The sequence below is a fragment of the Acipenser ruthenus genome, chromosome 13, assembly GCF_902713425.1.
Source record: "Acipenser ruthenus chromosome 13, fAciRut3.2 maternal haplotype, whole genome shotgun sequence".
Classification (NCBI taxonomy): Eukaryota; Metazoa; Chordata; class Actinopteri; order Acipenseriformes; family Acipenseridae; genus Acipenser; species Acipenser ruthenus.
The window spans coordinates 20257938-20280308 of NC_081201.1; the positions used below are offsets into that span (position 1 = coordinate 20257938).

Sequence of the window (22371 nt, forward strand, 5' to 3'; positions counted from 1 at the left end):
TTGGACATGGCGACAGGAACGAGAGGGGCGACAGACTAGTCGAATTTGCAGAGAACAAGAACTTACTCATCATGAACACCTTCTTCTTGAAGAAACCCATCAGGAAATGGACATGGACAGGACCCAACAGAGTGAAGAATGAAATTGACTACATACTAACCAACAAGAAGCACATCATACAAGATGTCTCAGTACTAAACAATTTTAGCAAAGCAGATTCATTCATTCAGATTCATTCAAAACCAAACAGCATTTGCTCCACTTGAAATAAAACAAAGAATTAGCATACCTCATACAAAATATAAGCAAACGAGCCATATTTTCCCCAAAAGGAATAAACAGCTAATGCTTAACGACTGTATCTTTCGACTCCCATTCCAGCTGACAGTTGCAAAATCTGCACATCATTATTTTCTCACTGTCAGCTGCATACATCGCCTCATGCTCAAATTCTTTGCAGCGTTATTTAATTGTTATGCACGGTTTAGGCATTTTAGAAATAAACTTTTCTTCTTTTCTATCACAATTTTAATTCCCCAAACGACTCGCTCCAAATTATATATTTTTCTGGAAGCTTTGGGGAAGATTGATGCTCTATATCATTCTGCTATAAGATTTATAACTGCTGCTTCTCATCTTACTCATCACTGCGATCTTTACATTATGGTTGAATGGCCTTCATTGCACACTAGGCGATCATTGGCTTAGGTTGGTTTATAGAACCCTGATTGGGAAAACCCACTATATCTGTGCAACCTATTACAGTTCTCTGCTTCAGCTTGCAATTACAGATCAGATTCATTTATTAGATTGGTTCTTCTCAGAGTGTCCACTGTTTTTGGGTGTAATTCATTTCCGTTTGCGGCTGCTTATGACTGGAATGAATTTCAAATCAAATTAAAACTACAGAGTTTTGTTTCGGAGGATGTTTTTAATCGGAATCTGAAATAATAATACTAAATAATAATAATAATAATAATAATAATAATAATAATACATTTTATTTATATAGCGCCTTACGTTGCAGGAATCAGAAAAGCGCTTAACAGAGGAAAAAAATAAAAATAAAAACAGAAAAATACATGTAATACAATAAGCACAATTATAAAAAAGCCTCAATAGTCTTACAGTCCTTCAAGTGTCCAGGCAGATTGTTACAAAGGCGGGGGGCCATCAAGCAAAAAGCCCGGTCACCCATAGTGCGCAGCCTTCTCTTCGGCACAAGCAGACTAGAGTCATTAGCAGACCGCATAGAGTGGAATCGAACCCTACACCTAGGTTAGATATTGGACTAATCTCACGCCCATTAATAACCAACACTAAATTGCCAGCTTTCCTGACCGGATGTGAAGAACCCAATAACAAGACCTCTGTCTTGCTACAGTTTAACTGCAAGAAATTGTGCTGCATTCATGTTTTTATATCGGTCAGACAGTTATTAAGTACAGAAACAGCCAAAGAAACATCCGGTTTAGTCTGGAAACAGAATTCACTGTTGTCTGATGCATGTGTTTGTACTTGTTAATGTGTTATTTATTTTATTTTTTTCTATGTTGTATTTGTTTGCTTTGTGCTGCTGTGATGCTTGCCTCTTGACCAGATCGTCACTGTAAATGAGAATTTGTTCTCAGTCTTCTTATCTGGTAAAATAAAGGTTAAATGAAAAAAATAAAAAACATCAGAGCTTCTGTTTCCCTTCAGATCGTGTCTATGGTAACGGCTGAGCCTTGACAACTATGATTGCAAGTATTTATTTAAAGTATTTTGTGTATAAACCTCCAGATTTAAAAATGTCACTATGTTTGGTTTGTAATGATTTTTCGTTTTATATGTTGCATTTCGTTGTATTTTGTGCTATTTTGTATCTGCGAAAAACACAGGGCTCTGCTTATTAGGCAAGATTAACTTGTCTTGTTTAGTTAGCTTTAAAACAGGAGCCAGTAATGGGTAGGTAATGCTATACCTGCTTGCTTGCTTTTTCTTTCACAAAGTTGGCAATCTTCTTCCTGGGCCCGAGAGGAATTCCCATCTCTTTCAGATCATCCATTGTGCACAGGAGCTAATGAACGAGGAAGAAAACACAGATCAAGACAGCCAATAGGATATCAAGGGGTTCAAACCACTGGGAGAATACTGCAGTCTAAACTATCAAAACCTCTATAAATTATTAAGCAGTTTCTATCAATTCTATCAGAAAAAAAAACACACAAAAAAAGCAACATATTTAAAGTTACTTTGAGCTTCTTGGTGTCATGAATCACAAGTTAAAGTGAAAAGCCAGGTTGTTTTTTTAGTTTTTTTTGTAATGCATTCCCCCCAGGAAGCAGGGCTGCTCCTCTAAAGCATGTTCAAGAACACCAAGAGCGGAATAATGGAAGCATTATTTATGTCTTTGCAATGGGCTAATGATATCTACCGAGATGTAGGGTTACATTACATTTGCAAGGAAGTCTTTGAGGTAGAAACAAACCTTCTAAAGTTCTGCAGCAGAACCACAATGCCATCTGCTGAACAAGAATTTACAGTGCAGCTGTACCTCTATATATATATATATATATATATATATATATATATATATATATATATATATATATATATATATATATATATTTTAATTTGCAGTGCAGCTGTATCTAACATACATTAAAAGAGCAAGTATGGATGTGGAATATTGCAGTTATCACAACTAATATTTTCTTCTTGTTTAGATTAAAAATCCTTTTTCTGTTTTAGTCATTACATCTTGGTTAAGTTTTAAAACTGAAGGGTTATAGCACCCCTTTGGTCTCAACAGAGCTCTCAGAACCATGTCTAACATGCAAGTAAGTTCATGAGGTACACTGAGTATTAAACAAAGCATATTTAAAATGTGTTAACAAGAAAAGCTGCATTTCCCTCTTCTGTACAATTTAGTACAAATATCAGGGCCCTGTGTGAAAGGAAAACTTCCAATCAGCTTTTAAAATCACTTAGTGCGATAGGTAATTGCCATCGACTGGTACTCAGTTGTAGACAAGGGAAATGCAGCTTTTCTGAATACCTCCCAAGAAAAACAGAGAAACTGAGTACTTACACTCCCCTAATGTTTTGCATATGGCCTCAAGTATGATTTAGCAAGAGGCACTATACACATACAACATATTAAAGGAGTGCTTCATATCATCTGCATGTTCCAATTATTGACTATCCTACAGTGTGCATTCTGTATGAGTTTCGGCTCTTCTACTTCACCATTCGCTACACTTAGTAAATAGTACACCAAAGGTGCTTCTGGACAGACTTCCCAAGGCTGTGCACTGAAGCACTTTGGTGATGCATTATGCACAGAGGCCTGTGCACCACAGACATGCTTCCCCACAATCAGCCTTGATGAGTGAAAGAGAAAATGTAGAAGAAATAATATATTGTAAAATTACATAAAACGAACATTGCACTCAAGAACTGCTAATAAACCTAATTGTTTTTGTTAAAACCCTTTGGAAATTTGGCTAAAATGCCCTTATGATTGCAGCATACCAGAGTTTCCATGTCGATCTTTTCCTTCTCCAAAGTGCTAAGGTATTCAGATAGAGACAACTTTTCCAGAGCTGTGCTCAGGTCCAATATCTCCTCCCCTTCCTCCTCAAGCCCCGCCTCTTCCTCCTGGAGTTCCTCTGTGATGCTTGCATCCATCTGACAAACAAATCAGAATGCTGCCTGACTTCGACCAAGACTCATTTTGCAAGGAGTAACGAATTACCAAAATTGTAATTCTTTAATGTATGTTTGTAATGCATTAAGAGTATAGTATTTATTTTACTGTTAACTAAAGAATGTCTTTATTAAGTTTTAGGCCAACTTTAAATAGGGGTAGGTAGATAAGTAGACTAGTTTTTTTTTTTTTTTTAAATGTTCTACTTTATGAAAATAAGGGCCCACATATTCGAAAGGTTTGCGCACCACGCAGAGGGTTATGCACGTCACAAATCAATCACTCAATCTTTATTTTATATAGCGCCTTTCATAGTGGACCACCATCAAGATGCAGTAACAACAAGAAAATCTGTAATACTTTAAATATTTGCATAATACATGCTATACACTAAAAAAAAACAATGCATAATACATTAAATCTGTGCTGGCCCTTTAAATATTTAGCTTATTAGCCATGCTAATGCCTGTGATAATTATAAACATTAGACACAAATGTATGCATGTGCTCAAATTTCATATGCTTAAGCACAAAATTATTTGAATTGTTCCGAAGACCAAATTTGAATGAAAATGGCTATGGCTTGCAATGCGCAGAATGTTTCCATTACCATTAGTATTGTTATTTATTTCTCATTGATATCAGAAGCATACTTTGACACTCACGATCTGCATTCCATGCTATTGACTATGTCATACAGGTGTGGTAGGAGCAGGGTGCGTAGTGAGTGGGAGGGGAGTTAGAAGGGGCTTTCAGCAGGAGTATGAGTAAGGGATATACATGTGCAGACTGCATCCACAGGCAGCGTTCTTGGCCGACTCCATGCTAAGATTCCCGTCTTCGGGGCTTGTGAATAGAGTAGTGTTTTCAGCACTGTGGGTTTGTTTTACAGTCCACACTTCTGTAAATATGTTTATGTACAATGTAAGGAGCATGGGTCGGAGCTACGCCTGTCAGAACACCGGCTGACAGGGGTGTTTCTGTAAAATAAACAGCATCATTTTACAGAAATACGAAACCAGTGTGTGGCGCACCCCATCACTTTGACTAAAATTAAGGTGAAATAAGAGAGATAGACATACCATCAAATTTCCAATTGTTCTGCTATTTCTTGACATGTGCGTCCTTTTTATTGTCTATAACCACAGGCACTGGCATCATAAAGAACATTATATTTTTCGACTTTAATAATTAAATTCTCATGGTAATCTCTGCGTGAGCAAGACACTGACAGTCGCTACCTTTGACCTTATTTCTGATTGGTCCATTGCGACATGAACAGCGTGTAGCAAAATACAAATAAAACAAATGTATTTCTATATTTGCTCGCTTCATTCATGCCAATCGCTTCACTTGTGTTGTGCACTACTCCATTTAAATCAATAGTTTTAATTATTTTTGATTCGCAAGCTCGCGTCCAGTGTGCATAGCTCTTAACATGCAAGCCCATGCCCATTGACTTGTTTGATTTGGCAGTGTATGTTGCAGAGCTGCGCTTACACTCCAACTTTTAAGACTGTGTTTGTTAACATTTATGTATTTAGCTAAATCTGGACTTTTTTTTGTTAAATCTTGGAAGAAATACGCAATTTACATTAATCCAGGAAAAAAAATGTTTTACGCTTATCGGCACTGTTAACTGCAGTTTCACTGACACACTCAGCACTTCAAACATAATTTATCTGATTCTACAAGTCCTAGAGTAATCGTCAACGGCTCATTTGAAAGGTAAGAACTTGGCCTAATTAGCTGTCATGTATGTATTTATTTAAAATGTTCTATCTTTTTTTTTTTTTTTTTTTTTTTTTTTTTAAACAGAACTACCTCTTTAGTCAGTCGCGCCCCCCTTAGTGACACTCCACGCGCCCCCAGGTTTGCGCACCACTGCACTAGAGTACATGAGAATGTATTTGGTAGGTAAGAAAATAATATATAGGGCAGGTTCTCAGCTCAAGTGAATAAGCAGTTCTTTAGAAACATGCAAAAAGGGCGTAGTACATACAGATGGACGGAAAAGCACCCAATACACCCCCCAATTATAATACTCTCTCACTTTGTATTATAGATGCAACAATGAATCCATTATAAATGTTTTGCAGGCCTCAATTAAACATTAATTGAATAATTAATTGCCCTGGTGCCTCATTATATTATTAGAGCATGCATGCTTTTGTGAAATGTCAATCTACAACTTTTTGCATCTTGCTTTTTAATAAGGTCTTCACAATACATATATTATATTACTCTGTATAATAAGCACATGCATGTCAGTTGCATTTGGAGGCTTTTGTGAAGTCTACAAACACCTCTTCCTTTGGAATAATTAAGTGTTCTCAATGCATTAATTACTGTTGGAATCTTATCAAAGGACCCAGCTTAGTTTGCATATGGTGAGTACAAGGCAGGTGTCCTAATGAAGTGACCAGTGAGGGCACATTAATTATTAATGTAGTCATCAAGCAGTAAGCAATTCAAAAACTGCTGTGGGAATTTGAGGCATTTAAAACAATGAGATGTGGCATGTCAGTGGGGGGACAAAATGCAAAAGTCAGAAAGAGACAGCTTTACTTTTTTTACGTCAGGAACTTCCACAGGTTTCATAACACCATTTGCTACTGACAGCGTAGGGGCTGGTGGTGCAGAACCATTTTTCTGATTGGAGAGCACGTCGAAAAGAATAAGAGAACCTGAAAAAAAGGAATCAATAATAGATATTCAACTCCAAGGATACAGTACGGCATAAATCAGTACTTCTGGGGAAAAAACAGTAATATAAACATTAAAAAGAAACCGATCTGTGTGTTTAATATAAACAATTCTATTACCCTAGGGCAAATCATCTTCCTAATTAGACCGAGATGAATTCGATTACGTCTCACCTTCTACACCTGTGTGATCTTTCCTGCTGACAATTGTGTTGTGATGGGCTTGCTGAGTTAATAGCTCCTGCTAACAAGATCCAATGAGTCTGAGTGTTTTTATTTTATTTTTATTTTATTTTTTTTAAAGGGAATCTCGCACAGGTGTTGAAGGCAAGACTAATACTCAAATTTGTCTCAATCTCTTCCCTTTAGTCTCACATTAGCTTAGTTTACATGTGTGTTTACTCTTACTCGAGACATTTCTGTCTCGTGAAATAAACATGGACTTGGTACCTTTTTGCGTTTCCATGTGAAGCTTTTCATTTGCCTGGGAACACCCACTTTCCCCCCCAACGTTATGCAAATGAATGGGGAAGGGTTGATATTAAAATTAGCCATGCGTAAGGCCCGGTTCGATTCTCATTCAGTTTAGCAGGAAACTCCCAAAAATATTGTTTCCATGTATAGAGAAGGTTACACAAGAGACTCTCCCGAGGAAATCCATGTGATGTAAATAGTTATAAAGCTCTGATTTGCTGATGGATCGTGCCTGATTTTTTAATACTTTGTTTTAGTGTTGTCGCCCACACTGCTTTTCACACATCATCTGTGGGGGGGTTATAGCTTTATTAATAATAAACTGGGCCAAATCTGAGTGGTGGTTGAACAGGCGTTTGGGCTATTGAAAGGGAGGTGGCGGATATTATGAAGTGAACCACGAGTTTGTTCCCCAAATTATTACTGCTTGCTGTATCCTGCACAATCTGTGCCAGGACTATAAGGAGGTGCTCAGGTGGCTGCTGATGGTGAGCGAAGCCTGTTAACTTACCTGCTGCCACCTTTGGACCATGGTAACTTTTGGGGCACTTTCACAAGTTTTTCTTCCCAACATGCACGCGCATGGCCACTTCACATGAAAAAAACCACACATGTAAACTGGCCCATTGATGATGAAAAATAGACCCTGTTTTAATGGTTTAGTAGAGAAATGATTGCTATGAACCATGCTGAACCTTGTTCTCTCTCTCCAATGCATATGAGGTGTCCTAAAAGTGCAGTGCCTAAACCTCTCCTAATGCATCCCCTCCCTTCACTCTTTTTACTTCACTCTTATGGATCTCTGGCTTGCAAAAACGATTTCGAATATAAAAGAAAGCACTGAAGTACTCAACGGAATCTCGCTGGAATAGTCCTTGCTATCTCAGAGTGACTTAATCAAGCCAAGAAGCAGAGATTCAGACACACATTATTTGGTCTCTCTTCCAATTCAATTTAGAAAGTTAATGGCAAAACCATGGGCAATCCTTAAATGTGTGGTCTGGACATGAAGTTGAATAAGGGTAAGAAAGCACTGTCTAACGTGTAGAGAGCAGAACAAAGACTCAGAGAACAGCATAATTAAATAGCCATTGCTTGCTTTCTTCAGAGAGCAATAACCCTGTACAACTGAGTCTAACTTCAGCAGGAATCACTACTGACCACCCATTGTTTGAGATGAATCAGCCTTTAAAACACTATACTATCGCTTTGGATTATCAAGCACGAACACAGCACCAGAGGACCAATTCTTTTGAAGACACACCATAAATACTCAGTTTAATTTATACTGCAACAGACTTTACAGCGATACACGGAGGCTATGTCTTCATAATCACAGAAATAATTAATAGCATGAGGTAGGCTCTATATTCAGTGGAAAGGGTGCCGTCAAGGTCAAACTGTTGCAGAAGTTCATATTTTTGATAAAGAAGGGCTGTAGCTTTAGGTTTTTTAAGATTATTCAGTTCTGCATCAGAAAGGAACATTTCAAGTTATTTAAAACATTTTGAAACCAATTTCACAAAGTTTTTGCTCAAAGAGCCAACTTCAACGGTATGTTTAACATACCTTTGTCAAGGGAAAGTGTGTGTTTGGTATTTATAGGCTTTTGATGCTTTGGTAACCACACATTTATTTCTCTTTAAATCTAATGTCTTTGTGATGTCATTCACTATGTAGCTAATGATGTAACGATCTACTGTTCCTTTCTATTTAACCTTCAGGCATCATGGCATCTAGTCTATTAATCAATTAATTTTCTTTTATTATTCTTATGGTACGTTATCAAATTTTATTTTTTATAAAACCACAAACTTTAGGTAATCCGTGGTGTGTCTGTTCCTTTTAAGTGCTTAACTATCTTTTATATAATGATGTACCTGTCTCTCCTACATATTTTATAAAATGTTATGCAAAATATACCATATATAAGGTTGCTACCCTTGCATGACTGATTTTTTTTAAGACTGAATATTTATTTTCTTAATTTGCAATTTCACTTTCATCTTTATCAATATATTAACACACTTTACAAGTGCTTTTACAGATTTCAATGTCCCTTACTGTATCTATGATCCCTTTATGTTTACTGTGGACTAAAATGTCAGCCATGTTCTGACTTAAGTATATGTAAATGCCCCCAAACAATTTTTGAAATGTTGGGTAATAATTTATGTAATTATTAATGGTACTCTCTTAACCCTCTCTTCCCTTTTCTTATAATCAAGTAGTTCATTCCTATTGAGTTTGTCAACTTTTCTCAATTCTCTCTCAATAATTTGTTCTTTATAGCCTCTTTTCTTAAGATTTATTTTTAAAACCTTTCTGTTTTTTGTAGTCATTTTCATCAGAACAGATTATTTTTAACCTTATGCCCAGTCCTTTAGGAATTGCTCTTTTAGTACAGATAGGACGTGCAGATGACATATGTAGGTACTGATGCATATCAGTAGGTTTCGAGTAAAGAGCTGTTTTAACAGATCCTTGACCAAGTTTAACCAAGGGGTCTAAGAATTAAATTTCAGATTTTGTCCACCTTAACTCCGCCGAAGTGTTAGGGTGGACATCATTTGTTAATTTATGAAACTTTACAATAATTCTTCTCAATGTGTCTATATTCCAAATATGTGATCTACAAATCTTACGTATTCGAATGGTTTCTTGTCTAGTTTACTCAATAACATTTCCTCCCATTGCCCATATACGTGCTTGCAAAATGCATACCTAATTTTGAGCCTACTGCTGTGCCATCATTCTGTTTAACTTCTCCCAAATGTAAAATAACTACTTTCTATAGGCATCATGGTCTTATTCTAGCCTCATTCGTCTTTCCCATTCTTTGAATTCTGTTATTAACTTATTTGTATCTATTTTTATGTGCTCAGTAATATTCCCCCTTACTAATCTATGATCGTTTGTTTCATACAAAACTCTACTCAAACACCTAAAAAAGCAATTACCATCTTTCTCCATCGTTAACATTTTATTTCCATATTCATCGTTGTGGCACTGATCTTCTGCTACCATATCAAGGTGTATATTTTCAATTACTTTTAAATATCTATCATTTGGTATTTCACTCTTGGGTATATTATTGCATGGCATATTTGAGGAAATTATTTTAGGACATTTTTTTGATTTCCTGTCATTTAAATACCTTTTTAAATTAGTCTATTTTTCTCTAAATACTCCGCTTCTTTTTTTATTTCTCTTATTTCTGACGACAACAGTTTGATACCACTCATGTTATTTTTTGAAATTCAAAACTAATTTCTCGAATTCTTCTAATTGCTGTTCTTTTCACTTACTGCATTACTTAAAAATATTTAATTTATTTATATTATTTCTTTCTGAATCATTAGTCTTCATGTTTATAGCTAATTTAAGTCACTTATGGGAATTCCATTTTAAAATATGTAAAAAGCTAGCTTATCAAGAGCTAGATTCATATAACATTTGCATGCTAGTAAATGCAACAAACCAAGTATCTTGAAAAAGTAAATCTCCATGAACAGAAATGGTTCTCTAGATGTACGTGCGACATACAGACAGACAAATAAGCCTCCCTGTTACTCTTAACCCTTTCATGCATGATATTTTGATAAACATTTTTATAAATCAATTTTCCATTGCTTTATATGGGGAACAATGGCACACTCATATGAGGCTATCATGCACTGCGTCTTCCACATGTCCCCATATAGAGTGTTTTTTTATTTTATTTTTTTTATCCATCCCCATATGAGATATACGTATGTATAGATACACACACACACACACACACACTTATTTAAGGCAATCTATCTGTACAAGTTCCTTGCTTTACATATTTCATGCATAACTATTAAACACTCAATAGTGCTGAATTTAAACACAGTAAAAGACACCTAATAAATTCCATGACAAACATTTGGACTAGAAGTCTTTTTCAACATCTTCAGCTCTTCAAGTCAAAGCGTTTGTAAATAATTTATTAAGTTGGTTTTAGTATTTCTATAGTTTCTTGCTTTACTTGGAAACCTCCTGAACTATTTTGGCATTAACTGTATGGGAGCACATTGTCACCAACATTAAAAATGGTCCAAATTGTGTCCTTGTTAACCTGGCCATTTTTTATGATCCCATCTTTCTACAGCTAATTCCTTCCTTGCCTATGTGACCTGTTGTAACTAGTGCCATTCACACCTCTGCAAGGTTAACGTCCACTACGTGCAAAATCAGGGTATTCCTCATAATGGGACCATTACCACCTTCTGCCGTTATAAGAATGTGAATCAAAACTCATTTCAGCACTGAAGACATTGACAAATGACTTCAAGTCTAAACCTACTACATTTCTTTTAGTACTACTGAATGTTTAATAGTTATGGATAATGTGCATATTAGCTCCACATTACCAAAAGAAGCTTCCCGTACCTAAACTGTGTCCCAGGACTGAAATCTGCCCTTTGAAGTCGGGGTTGCGGCTCATGAAGAGAGCAGACATCCGGTTGAGCTCCATGCACACTTTATCCACTATGGTCTGGCAGTACGTTGGGCTGTTATAGAACAAAACGTCCAGCAATGTCTCATTGGTGAAATGGCGCAAACGGCCAGTACTTGGCAGTGTAATTCTTTTGATCCTTCTGAAAAACAGAAAAAAAAGTAGGGATAGCAGGAACACGGATTGCCTGCCACTGCTGTAAATTCAAAACAAGAACATTATCAAATAGTAGACCTACAGTACATGTAATTATACGAAATAGGGACCAATAGGTTCCACCATATATCCCCAGATTCTGATACCCTCAATAACTCGTGGTAAAGAATGTGGTTAACATGTTTGAGCAGAATTGGACCTGTAGTTATCCAGATCTACATTAATACATAAAGACAGACAGACACAGACAGGAACCCTGTATATCTCTAGTGTTCAAAGTTTCTTTACATTAGTAGTTGTATGGATATACAGTATGTAAAACTTAAGTATGGCTGTCGCCACTATTTCCCTTCAACAGGGATATGCATCCCCACGGGGGATGATACCAGGTAAGAATTTAAAGCATTGGTTAGCAATCAACACCCTACACAGTGGGCTGGATTCTCAAAATGATTTACTCATTAGCATAATTTCTGTATGCAAGGAAAAAACACTATTTATGCTTCTGAAACAAAATTACAACAGCTTTAGACTACACAGAAGTGTGTAAATTAAATGTCGGAGTTGTTTATTTCTGGGTTGGTAACGTTATCTGAATTAAAAGTATGCTGATAATGATTTGGGGTAAATAGCTCTGAGAATCTGTCTCAATGGGTAAGAGTTAAGAACATGTATCTTAAAGCCTTGGGAAGCACCCTGCACAATGCATTAGCTACCTGTCTACCCCCGTGGCGTCCCCATGCAGGGCAGTGTGCCACATGGCTGGCAGGAACTCCACTCGGCTCATTTTCCCTTCCTGCAGGGTTTTGCTGAAGTGGCTCTGCAGCAGCTTCAAGGAGACACTCCTGAAGTCATCCACTGGAAGGGATTGAAAGAAAAACAATGGTGAAAATAGATACGTCAGCAATTTACACAGGTGCTTAGCAGTTACAAATACCAAAATAAATGCACTAAATTCAACTGCAAACGTGATAAATTGCAGCAACATATGTTGAAGCACTTAGCATTGAAAAAAGAGGAGGGTATCAATACTATTGTGCATCCCATCATGGCTGTAAATCAAACAAATATATAATTAGGGATGTGCTTTTGGTAAATTTTTATGAACGTTTAAACTCTTTATATTACATTCTAAGTAAGCAAATAAACCCTAAAAAAAAGCAAATAACGTTTTAACATATCAAAACTACAAAGTAAAAATAAAAATTAATTAAAAAAAATAAAATAACCTACACATCAAAGTATATATTGAAATGTTTATTTATGGTTGTAATTAAAAGTTGCTAGTGAAGATATAACTTTATACTATATACATATTGAACACATTTTTGGATAGTATAATGTTTTTAGAATGGTGTGTTTCTTAAAGGTTCATTTAACAACAACAAAACAGGAACCTATTACATTTTTTTGTAGATTTTTTCTTTGTTATAATAACTTTGCCCAAAATTATATGGTTTACAAAAAAAAAAATGAAGTGACGAACATCACCCACTGTACAGAGCGAAAGCCAAACATTATTATTATTATTATTATTATTTATTTCTTAGCAGACGCCCTTATCCAGGGCGACTTACAATTGTTACAAGATATCACATTATACATTATTTCACATTATACAGATTATTTTACATACAATTACCCATTTATACAGTTGGGTTTTTACTGGAGCAATGTAGGTAAAGTACCTTGCTCAAGGGTACAACAGCAGTGTCCCCCACTGGGGATTGAACCCACAACCCTCTGGTCAAGTCCAGAGCCCTAACCACTACTCTACACCGCTGCCTCCAAACATTGCCACAAGTCCTATTTTAAATGCTTAACTAACACACAATCAAGTAATATATTAAGTAATTAATATAATGTTTGCCTTCTTGTGCAGTTAATTGTATATGGTCTAGTATTACTAAATAACGTAAAGTATTCAAATTCACGTACCCACACAACTAAATTCTAAAAAGAGATGCCTGGTCTACCTGTCTGAACTGTGTCTCAGAGGTTCTTTAGTGCAGTAGTTCCAACATATAAAAAAAAACTGTACTAACCATAAATGGCTGTTCGGTCCAAAAGCTTACAGAACAATTTCAAGTGAAAAAAGCCTTCCACCTATGGGAAGATTGAGGAATAGGGTTCACGAGTCTGTGGTAATTGCAACTTTTTCTAATTTTTGAAAGTTTTTTTAATGAACAGCTGCAGCAGAGTTTTCTTTAAGTTTTTCCAGCCTCGCAGTTATTGTTTTATGGGTAGGCACACTATTGGGATAGCATTCACGATTCACACGCACTGTTCTCGTAGGGGATAACATGATCACGCCCTGTTCGGCCAAATCTATACCAAATGTTGTTATGGATGTTTGCTTTTTATTGCCATCAGTAGCTCCATCTACAACAATTCTGAATGGTTTCTTTTCAAACTGTGAAACATTGAACTTGTGTTTTTGTGGTACTGCAATTTAGTTTGGCATAATTATTTACATACCAAGGTTTTCTCGCCCAGTTCCTCAAAATACTTCGACACGTGGCTTCCTTTGTTTAGTTAGAGATGCCATTTTAAATATAGAACAAACTCAGAAAAAGCGCCTGACTTCCTTTTGTTTAGAGATGCCATTTTAAATATAGAACAAACTCAGAAAAAAACGCTGGTCATTAACGTTATTTGTAACCCCGCCATGGAATTGATACCATACCACGCCTATTATAGGCATAAACACACAGTGCACCAATGAAGTGCCAGATTAACCAAGAATAAAACCCACCCCAGTGTCAACCTTTCTGTTGCACCAATCAGAAAAGCTACTTGGAGGCAATTGCCAAACCCCTTCCTTTTCATAATATCCGCCCTTACTGTGGCACGAGAGCAATCTCATAAGTGACGGACGGACTGATGATAAATTACTAAAATTAATGCATAAAAAAATGGTTTTGTTGACATTTGTCGCGTGACCGGTTATACGTCTAGCATATTATTAAATGTTTTACCACTTCTTTAGAGTTTATACATTTAAAATTCCCATCCCTAATATACAGCTATCCGTATTATAGCTATCAGTATCATGAAAAAGCAAAACATGTCCAGTATGTATAGGGGTACATGTTAAAAAGTGACCTCTAAAATGTGTTTTATCTAATGGTGAATGTCAAGACTGGTACCTAATTGGGGTAACACATACCCCTATTCTAACATGTTTGGGACGGTTACACTTGAGAAAGTTTTGCTCATTAAGGGACAATTATCTATTCAAGTTGTGCATGTCTCTTCTAATACCTGCAAGGCAGAGAATGTTCTTCTAATGAACCAACAGTGCCCTCTAATGGAATGAGAAGGCAAAAGCACAGCAGGAAATGCCAAGCCAAATCTCTGCACTGATACACATTATATCCTTGACCTGCATTCTGGCTGTCACTATTAGCAACACCTGAATAGGTAAATGACACCAAACGTGAGGTAGACATATCAAAGCACCTACATAATAGTTTGTTGTATGTACTGAACCAAAGAAACAGTCTGTTGTGTAACTTTTTATATTTTATCCTACAATTGTGGTTAGGGCTCTGGACTCCTGCCCGGAGGGTCGTGGGTTCAATCCCAGGTGGGGGACACAGCTGCTGTACCCTTGAGCAAGGTACTTTACCTAGATTGCTCCAGTAAAAACCCAACTATATAAATGGGTAATTGTATGTAAAAATAATGTGTAAAAAAAGAATGTAATTGTATTTAAAAATAATTGTTGACAAGGGTGTCTGCTAAGAAATAATAATAATAATAATAATAATAATACTAATAATAATAATAATAATAATAATAATAATAATAATTGAGGGGTTTTAAGAGACTCTTTCCTGGTTAAAATGTTAATTTGCATTAACTCCCACTGCAATTTGGTGCGTTCTTCTCAAGATACAAGGATGAATCCATGTTCTAGGTACACTGCTACTATAAGGATGTTCAATAGAATGCACTTACCACACTCCACCATGCTCCTGAACCTCAGGTCACAGACCGGTCCTATCCCGTGCACCATGAATACAAGATGATCAATCTGGGGGAGCTCACCTAGAGACAACCAGAGACAAGGAAGACTGACTTTCTAGTACTAGCATTTCACACGTCAGAGATGGAACTAAGACTGCAGTTGCATAGCAGTTAGATCCATAGGACACACCATAGCTCGTTACCTATACACTATAGTTAGGGCTTCTGTTTTTCGGGTTTTATTAATTGTATTTTTTGGTGTTTATTTTTAGCTATTTTCGAGTTTTATGTAAATTGTTTGTTTTTTTTAGGGGCTTTCGTTTTTGATATACTGTATGAAATTTGTGTTTGGTTTCTTTCCAAAATGCTTGAGCGTTTTCTTTTCTGTCAAAATATGCATACTTGCCAACATTTGGAAACTGTTCAGCAGGACCCCCCCAGGTATACGTATTATACACATGGGAGGGGTCATATGCATAAAACACTCTGTCATATAATAATAGACGTATCCCCTCAACTCAACACCACACGACCAGCATGACAGTAAACATAGATACACAGTGAAGCGTTCTTACCTTTGTATACCGGTAAGTTAGTGATCAGCAGATGTGTCAGCCGCACAAAGAGCACAGCGTGTTGTTATCACTAACTCTACTAGGACTATGCATTGGGACGCGGGACATTTGCTAGGAAATCGGGACTGTCCCGACCATATAGGGAATGTTGTGAAATATGTATAGTAGTAACTCGACAGTACTTGCACACTTAAGTTGTACCTTCTTTCCTTTGCTGTCTTCCACATCAAAATCCCTATGGTCACGGGCACATTCTTCTGGAGTTTTTGTTTGTAAAATTCTGTTTTAAATCCTCTATATCTTAACTGTAATACAGCTTTAAATCCCGCTAACAAGCCTACATCCTGATTGTAATCTCGTTTTAAATCTCGCAAGCGGAGTCTCCAATAGAAATGTAGGAATATGCTGTCACTCAGTAGTTGGGGTGGGTTTAAAGTATTCAGAAGGAATCAATGACAGCAGCACTGGGAAATGTATTTATTATTATTTTTGTAGTAGGTTTTATTTTTTAATGGGAAAAAAGGGTGAAGTCAACGTGAACTGATTAACCATTTCCACAGTTTTTCCTGTGTTTTCCGGTGTTTATTGCCTATCCACCGATTTCATTTATTTTTGTAATCGTGGGTGTTTTATCGGTTAAAACCGAAAATCAGAAGCACTAACTACAGCTAATCAAACTGGTATTAAAACCAGGAATGGGTGAAACAGCTATGCAATAGGAGTCTTATTTCCACTGCTCCTTGTAGCTGGTGGGGGGTTATACTATAGATACTGGAGGCTAGATCAGCCTGTGCTGTCTAGTCTACACTGGCACTCAGAATGAGTAAGAAAATGTCATCTACTTTGTTATTTCATCGCCATATAAAGAAAGTCTGCTTACCATCAGGGATTTCATCGTGGTCGTCATCAATGCCTCTCTTCACCACTCTCGGCCGGGTCTGTCCGTCCTGCGTTGTCCCCCACTCATCAGGCACTGCAGAGGGCTGGAACTGCACTATCACCTGGGGGAAGTGGACAAAACATCAGAAACACCTTCCATACAGAGCACATGCTTTTACAATGGACTATCCTTTTGATGATCGATTAACAGAAAGGCATCTCTCACCCACCCTTACAATGGAATCGTATCATTATTGCTTTCCATTATTGATTATCAGTTTTTTTTTGTGCTTTTTTTTTAATGCAACCAAATCCTATATCCGCACAGACGCACATCCATGTTAATACATCTCTCCAATGTGTGCAATTCTTCTTTAAATAAAAGACACAAATCCGGTATTGAACAGAACTGTTGTATTTAATAACAAGAACACGTTTGATGAACTCTGTCCCAGCTCTTGACTCCATAAATTACTGGTGGCGCACGCAATAAACACGTCACGCAGCTGCTGAATTCAAACAATAACTCCGTAAGCAACAGCACATTCACATCACACTTTTCATGGAGTAAAGTTATGCAGTAAACCTGTAATATATAGTAGAATTTTCAGCTTTGTTGCTTTGTCTGCCAAACATCTTCTAGAGATCATACTGAGAAAAATAAATAAATAAGTGCACAGAAATATATATTTTTTGTAACTTTACAACTGTCAGATGTGCAAGACGTTGTTGAACAATATGCTTTAGTAAATTAAATTTTACGTTATTGTAATGTGCCAATACAAGCTGAACCATTTAGGAACTGCTGTGTTTTATTAAAATATTTTTTAAACTATTTTGTAGACTATTTGATAGGTGTTACACACACGGTGCATTTAAATCAATATGGGTTTTATTTCGCAGGGAGATTCAGGTCACTCATCACGGTAATTTTTTCCTCATAGCTCTCAGACAGGATTGTCAACAGGCTCCTATTTTCAAATTGAAATCTTATTCAGGGATATATTTAGATTTGGTAATAAAAATACTATTAACTAAAAGGCTCAAAACTATAGATTGTGCACGTCCCTTGTTAGTAGCTGCCAGTCTGTTTTTCATTCAACAGTTTCCTTCCTTTCTTGACAGTTTTTGTAGATTTGAATCTTTTGAGATGGATTCAGTATTTGGACAAATACCAAAAACTTGGATTCGGTGCATCCCTACTATTTAGATAGATAAAAAAAAAAAGTTTATGATAATCTTTTGCAGATTTGTCTGCAATATATAAAAACAGGCGGTTCATCCAGTATTTTTTTATTTATTTATTTATTTATTTTGACAATAGTGGTATTGGGGTCCACCATCATTATAGAGGAAGTAGTGGGGTACCGAAAAACAAATCATTTAAACATGTTGTTATGGTGGACACTAAATATTTCCCTTTTTACAGCTGTTTTACAATGTTTGTGACCATGTAATGTAGATCAGAATTCTCCAGTTTCATTTTATATTATTACCTTTGGGTTATGCATGACGATAGTTTCTCCAGTTGGGAACTCAAGTCTTCGGTGCCACTGGTTCATGGATACTGCCTTCTTGTATTCTGCCTGCAAGACCAATACAATTGATTACAACTGGGAAACAACGCTCATGGGCAACATTTCTTTAAAAAAAAAGAAAAATGCAATAGTCAAGAAACAAAAATAGGGGTGTGCGCATTTTCACAGCAATGTGTGAATGATAATCTATCAGTTTCTTGTAAAAATGCTTGGTTGTTTGTACTCGATAACTGCTGACAAAAAACAGGAAGGACGCCTAATGTCATGGTGGGCTTTGAGCCAAGAACGATTGGGAAGGCTGGTGTATATAAAGTAATCTGCATCTGTACAAAAGAAAATACAGCATAATATTATGCCTCTTCTTAATTCATGGTACAAGCACACATTTTATTTCTTCATTCTTTAACCAGGAATAAACCAATTGACACCAAGGCATCATTTACAAGGGAGTCCTGGCAAGAGGACAAGCAAAAGGCACCAGTAATTTTACATCACTAAAAACAACATCGCTCTAAAACAAAATGCTCCTACATTCACTCTGGGAACAGAATCATTTACACTTGCAGTTTCCCCGTTGCAAAGCAGTTTAAATCACAATAGGCATTATTAAATTGTGTCAGTGTTTAAAACCATTGTGATTTCCTTTTTTTTTCCTCTCTGCAGATGATGTGTTGCCATTTGAAGAGCACACAGATGTTGCAGTTGGCTGACCGCTTACTGATCTGCTCATGGTTGTGTATAATAAGGTTTCCTTGTTGGCGTGTGCAGAAGTACCTCTAGTTTCTCACTGAACTCCTCGGAGTAGGGAATGAACCTGCTGTCCGTGTCTCCCTTGTAGAACCAGGTACACCTGCGGACTTCGGAGGGCTCCTCCTCCCAGTACACTGCACTCCTCATGCGCTCGTACAGGTGAATGTCATAGCGGCCGCCATCAGTGCAGACTATCACACTCTCAGGGTCGGGCTGGACTGCAAGGGGTAAAAAAAAATAGTACGTCTGTATGTCCTCCAAAAATTAATTATTTATTATTTTAAAATAAAAACATCTGTCATTGTTTCCTAATATTTGTTTTAATGTGTGTAAGTGAAACTAAAAAAATGTTCTTGGGTGGTCCCCCTTGTGTACCTTTTCTGTGCTTGTTATTGGGGCTAAATGTATAAACATGAAAACATTTCTGTTTGTTTACAGCTAGAAGCCCTCCAATATTTATGCTTTTTAAATGACTGCAGCATGTATTTATGAATGAGATTGTGTGTTTGCAGCATTTAATCGGAAAAGACTGTAAAAAAATATGTATTACCACTATGTAAACACCTCGGCCAACACCTAGATTTGACCTACATATTTTTCACAACACATTTAAACTCTAAACTGTCCACACCCCTATCTTGTTCTCGATGACTCACCCGAGTTAAAGACCTCTTCGAGCTTCTCCGAGTCCAGGATGCTGAAAGGCAGCCAGAGCTGCCGGGACTCCACCTGCTTGCAGTGGAACCAGTGTGGCTGCACCGGCTCATATACGCTGTAGCTGTAGGGCATCATGGGAGGGGCTGGGACCAGGGCACCCGCAGGGCGAGAGCAGGGAGGAGCCTGGCCGTGTGTCAGAGGAGCCTGTCCAACACAGCAACATGACAGTCAAGAGCAACTACTTATTGATCACCTTTGCCTTCGTGCAGTATAATCCCATCAGACACTACAGTATATCTCCCTCAGGGACAATAGTTTTACACTATATGCCCCAATGAATGCATTGCTTATACTGTACTATGCATTTACCATATTTTACCCTGGTTTGCCATGTTTATTAATAGCCGAAACAAAAACACATTGGGTTGGGGGAGGGGGGGGGGGGGGGGGCTTAGGTCGGCCAGGGTGTCCTCAGCTCACCAAGCACCAGCGACCCCTGTAGACTGGCCAGGCACCTGCGGGCTTGCCTGTAAGCTGCCCAGAGCTGCGTTGTCCTCTGACGCTGTAGCTCTGGGTTGGCTGCATGGCGGGCCTGCAGAGTGAAAATAAAGCGGTCGGCTGACGGCACACGCTTTAAAGGACAGTGTGTGTTCGTCTTCGCCACTCCCAAGTCAACGCAGGGGTGGTAGCGGTGAGCTGAGCTTAAAAATACTATTGGATGTGTCAAATTGGGAGAAAAGCGGGGTAAAATTAATCTGTGTAGCGTAGAGGTTATGTAGTTGGAGTGAAATTAGGACTAGTTATGGTTCAAATCCTGTCTTGTTTGTTTTATTTGAAACTACAGAGAATTCCTGTCAGGGGCCGGAATTCACTGCACCAAAATAATAACCCTATGTTTTAGTCTTGGCACTTTCACTGCATATTCTCTCCGGTCACAGCTCACACGCTTGCTCGGTCACACCCACAGCTTCTCATTCAAGTTCAGAGCTGGACTGTCTCCAGTCCCCAAGCTCATGCACCTCTGTGACAGAAAGACTGTCAAATCATAAAAAAGCAGCTGCAATCGTTTACCAAGGGGTCATGAGTGACGGTATACATAGGGGTCGAAGCAATGTTATCTGTTCCTTCGTTTTGGTTATTTAATAAGTAACCCGGAAGGACCTGTGTTTGGTGAAATACTCGTGAGTGTTTGTTTTGTTCTATTTGTTTGTTTGTATTCACTAGACAGCTAACACGTTGCCAGAGGCCAGCAAAAACCCGGAACAGCACTGCACTCTTATCACTATAACTGTACTTGCACCACTAGCACTAATTCTCGCACTAATGGACTTGTGTATGTGTTTTGTGTGGGTGTATAATAAAAACAGGACTATTATTTGCGGGGCAAACCCAGGGATTATAAATTAAGTAATACACGCTGCTGTATTACTTACCTTCATTATTGTTTACTGTTTGTTTCGCTGTCAGGCACTGGACAAAACATAATAAAACAAACCTTTGCACCTGGATTACAATTGTCTGTCTGTTCTTTTAATCACCTGCACACTATTAACCACTTTGCCACAACCCCTTAACATATAACCTCTGTCGTTTCCCACTGCTGTCCGGCTCATTCTCATACTGGGGCTGCCAATCTGCAAAGTTTGAAATAAGGTAAAAGATTTTCTATACTCCATTTTTGTACATATCCCCATTGATAAATCCATCTACCTGGTTGTTTCTCAGATAATAAAATGAATTGACAGCCGTGGCTTACCAGCTGTCTCAGGTACCGTTATTATAAAAGACGAAATAGCGAGAAAAACTTTTTCCCAGCGAGACTCAATCTTACTGTAACTGGTGCTGACCAGTCTTTACTCTAATACTAGGTTTAATCATAAGTCTGTTGCTGATGGAAACTACCAAGCCTGATCCGAAATTAACTCTCAGTTGTTAAAGTAAGCCTATTTACTGTAGCTCACTTTTACCTCCTAACCTCTATCCAACAACAAAGCATTTCCTGTAGTAGGTCAAACGTATATTTTACCTTATTCTGTATCTCCAAGTTGCTCGCAAACCCGATGCAAGATATGTTGTCTGTACAATGGGAATAGAATACACAAACTGGCTTGAATAATTATACTGTATCCTAATTAGAGCTCTCAGCTGTCTCTTATAAATCCCTCCTCTGTAGCTTCCTTAGACTGGTTGTTGTGTCTCTCTGAACTGCCAAACCAATCACTAAACAGACAACTCTGAAGCTCTCAGCAACAGCCTACAGTTTAGACCACGGAAACTGGGCTAGAAGTCTACATTGTGCAACATTCTTTGGATCTTGTTCTGATTTGGCCAGCAGTCTGAATTTCTTTCACATTGTGTAATGCCAAAAAAATAAAATACAGTGCTACCCAGTTATAGCACAACCTGTTATAGAGTGGAATCGGTTATAACACGGTAAGGTCGTTGCTCCCATTTCCCCCATAATGCAATTTGACTCGCAAACGTTGGGTGA

General features: G+C 37.5%; 1 protein-coding gene across 1 annotated transcript in view; it reads right to left on the minus strand.

Annotated features, from left to right (window-relative positions):
- Window positions 1-22371, minus strand: part of sec23ip (SEC23 interacting protein) — a 70879-nt gene that overhangs the window by 40954 nt on the left and 7554 nt on the right. Inside the window, exons 3-12 of the mRNA XM_034925923.2 lie at window positions 19880-20084; window positions 19248-19441; window positions 18432-18521; window positions 16937-17057; window positions 15473-15562; window positions 12226-12367; window positions 11287-11495; window positions 6260-6378; window positions 3517-3672; window positions 1964-2059 (exon numbers count right to left, since the gene is read on the minus strand). Of these exons, the coding sequence (XP_034781814.2) occupies window positions 1964-2059; window positions 3517-3672; window positions 6260-6378; window positions 11287-11495; window positions 12226-12367; window positions 15473-15562; window positions 16937-17057; window positions 18432-18521; window positions 19248-19441; window positions 19880-20084 (1422 nt within the window). The remainder of the gene's footprint in view (window positions 1-1963; window positions 2060-3516; window positions 3673-6259; window positions 6379-11286; window positions 11496-12225; window positions 12368-15472; window positions 15563-16936; window positions 17058-18431; window positions 18522-19247; window positions 19442-19879; window positions 20085-22371) is intronic.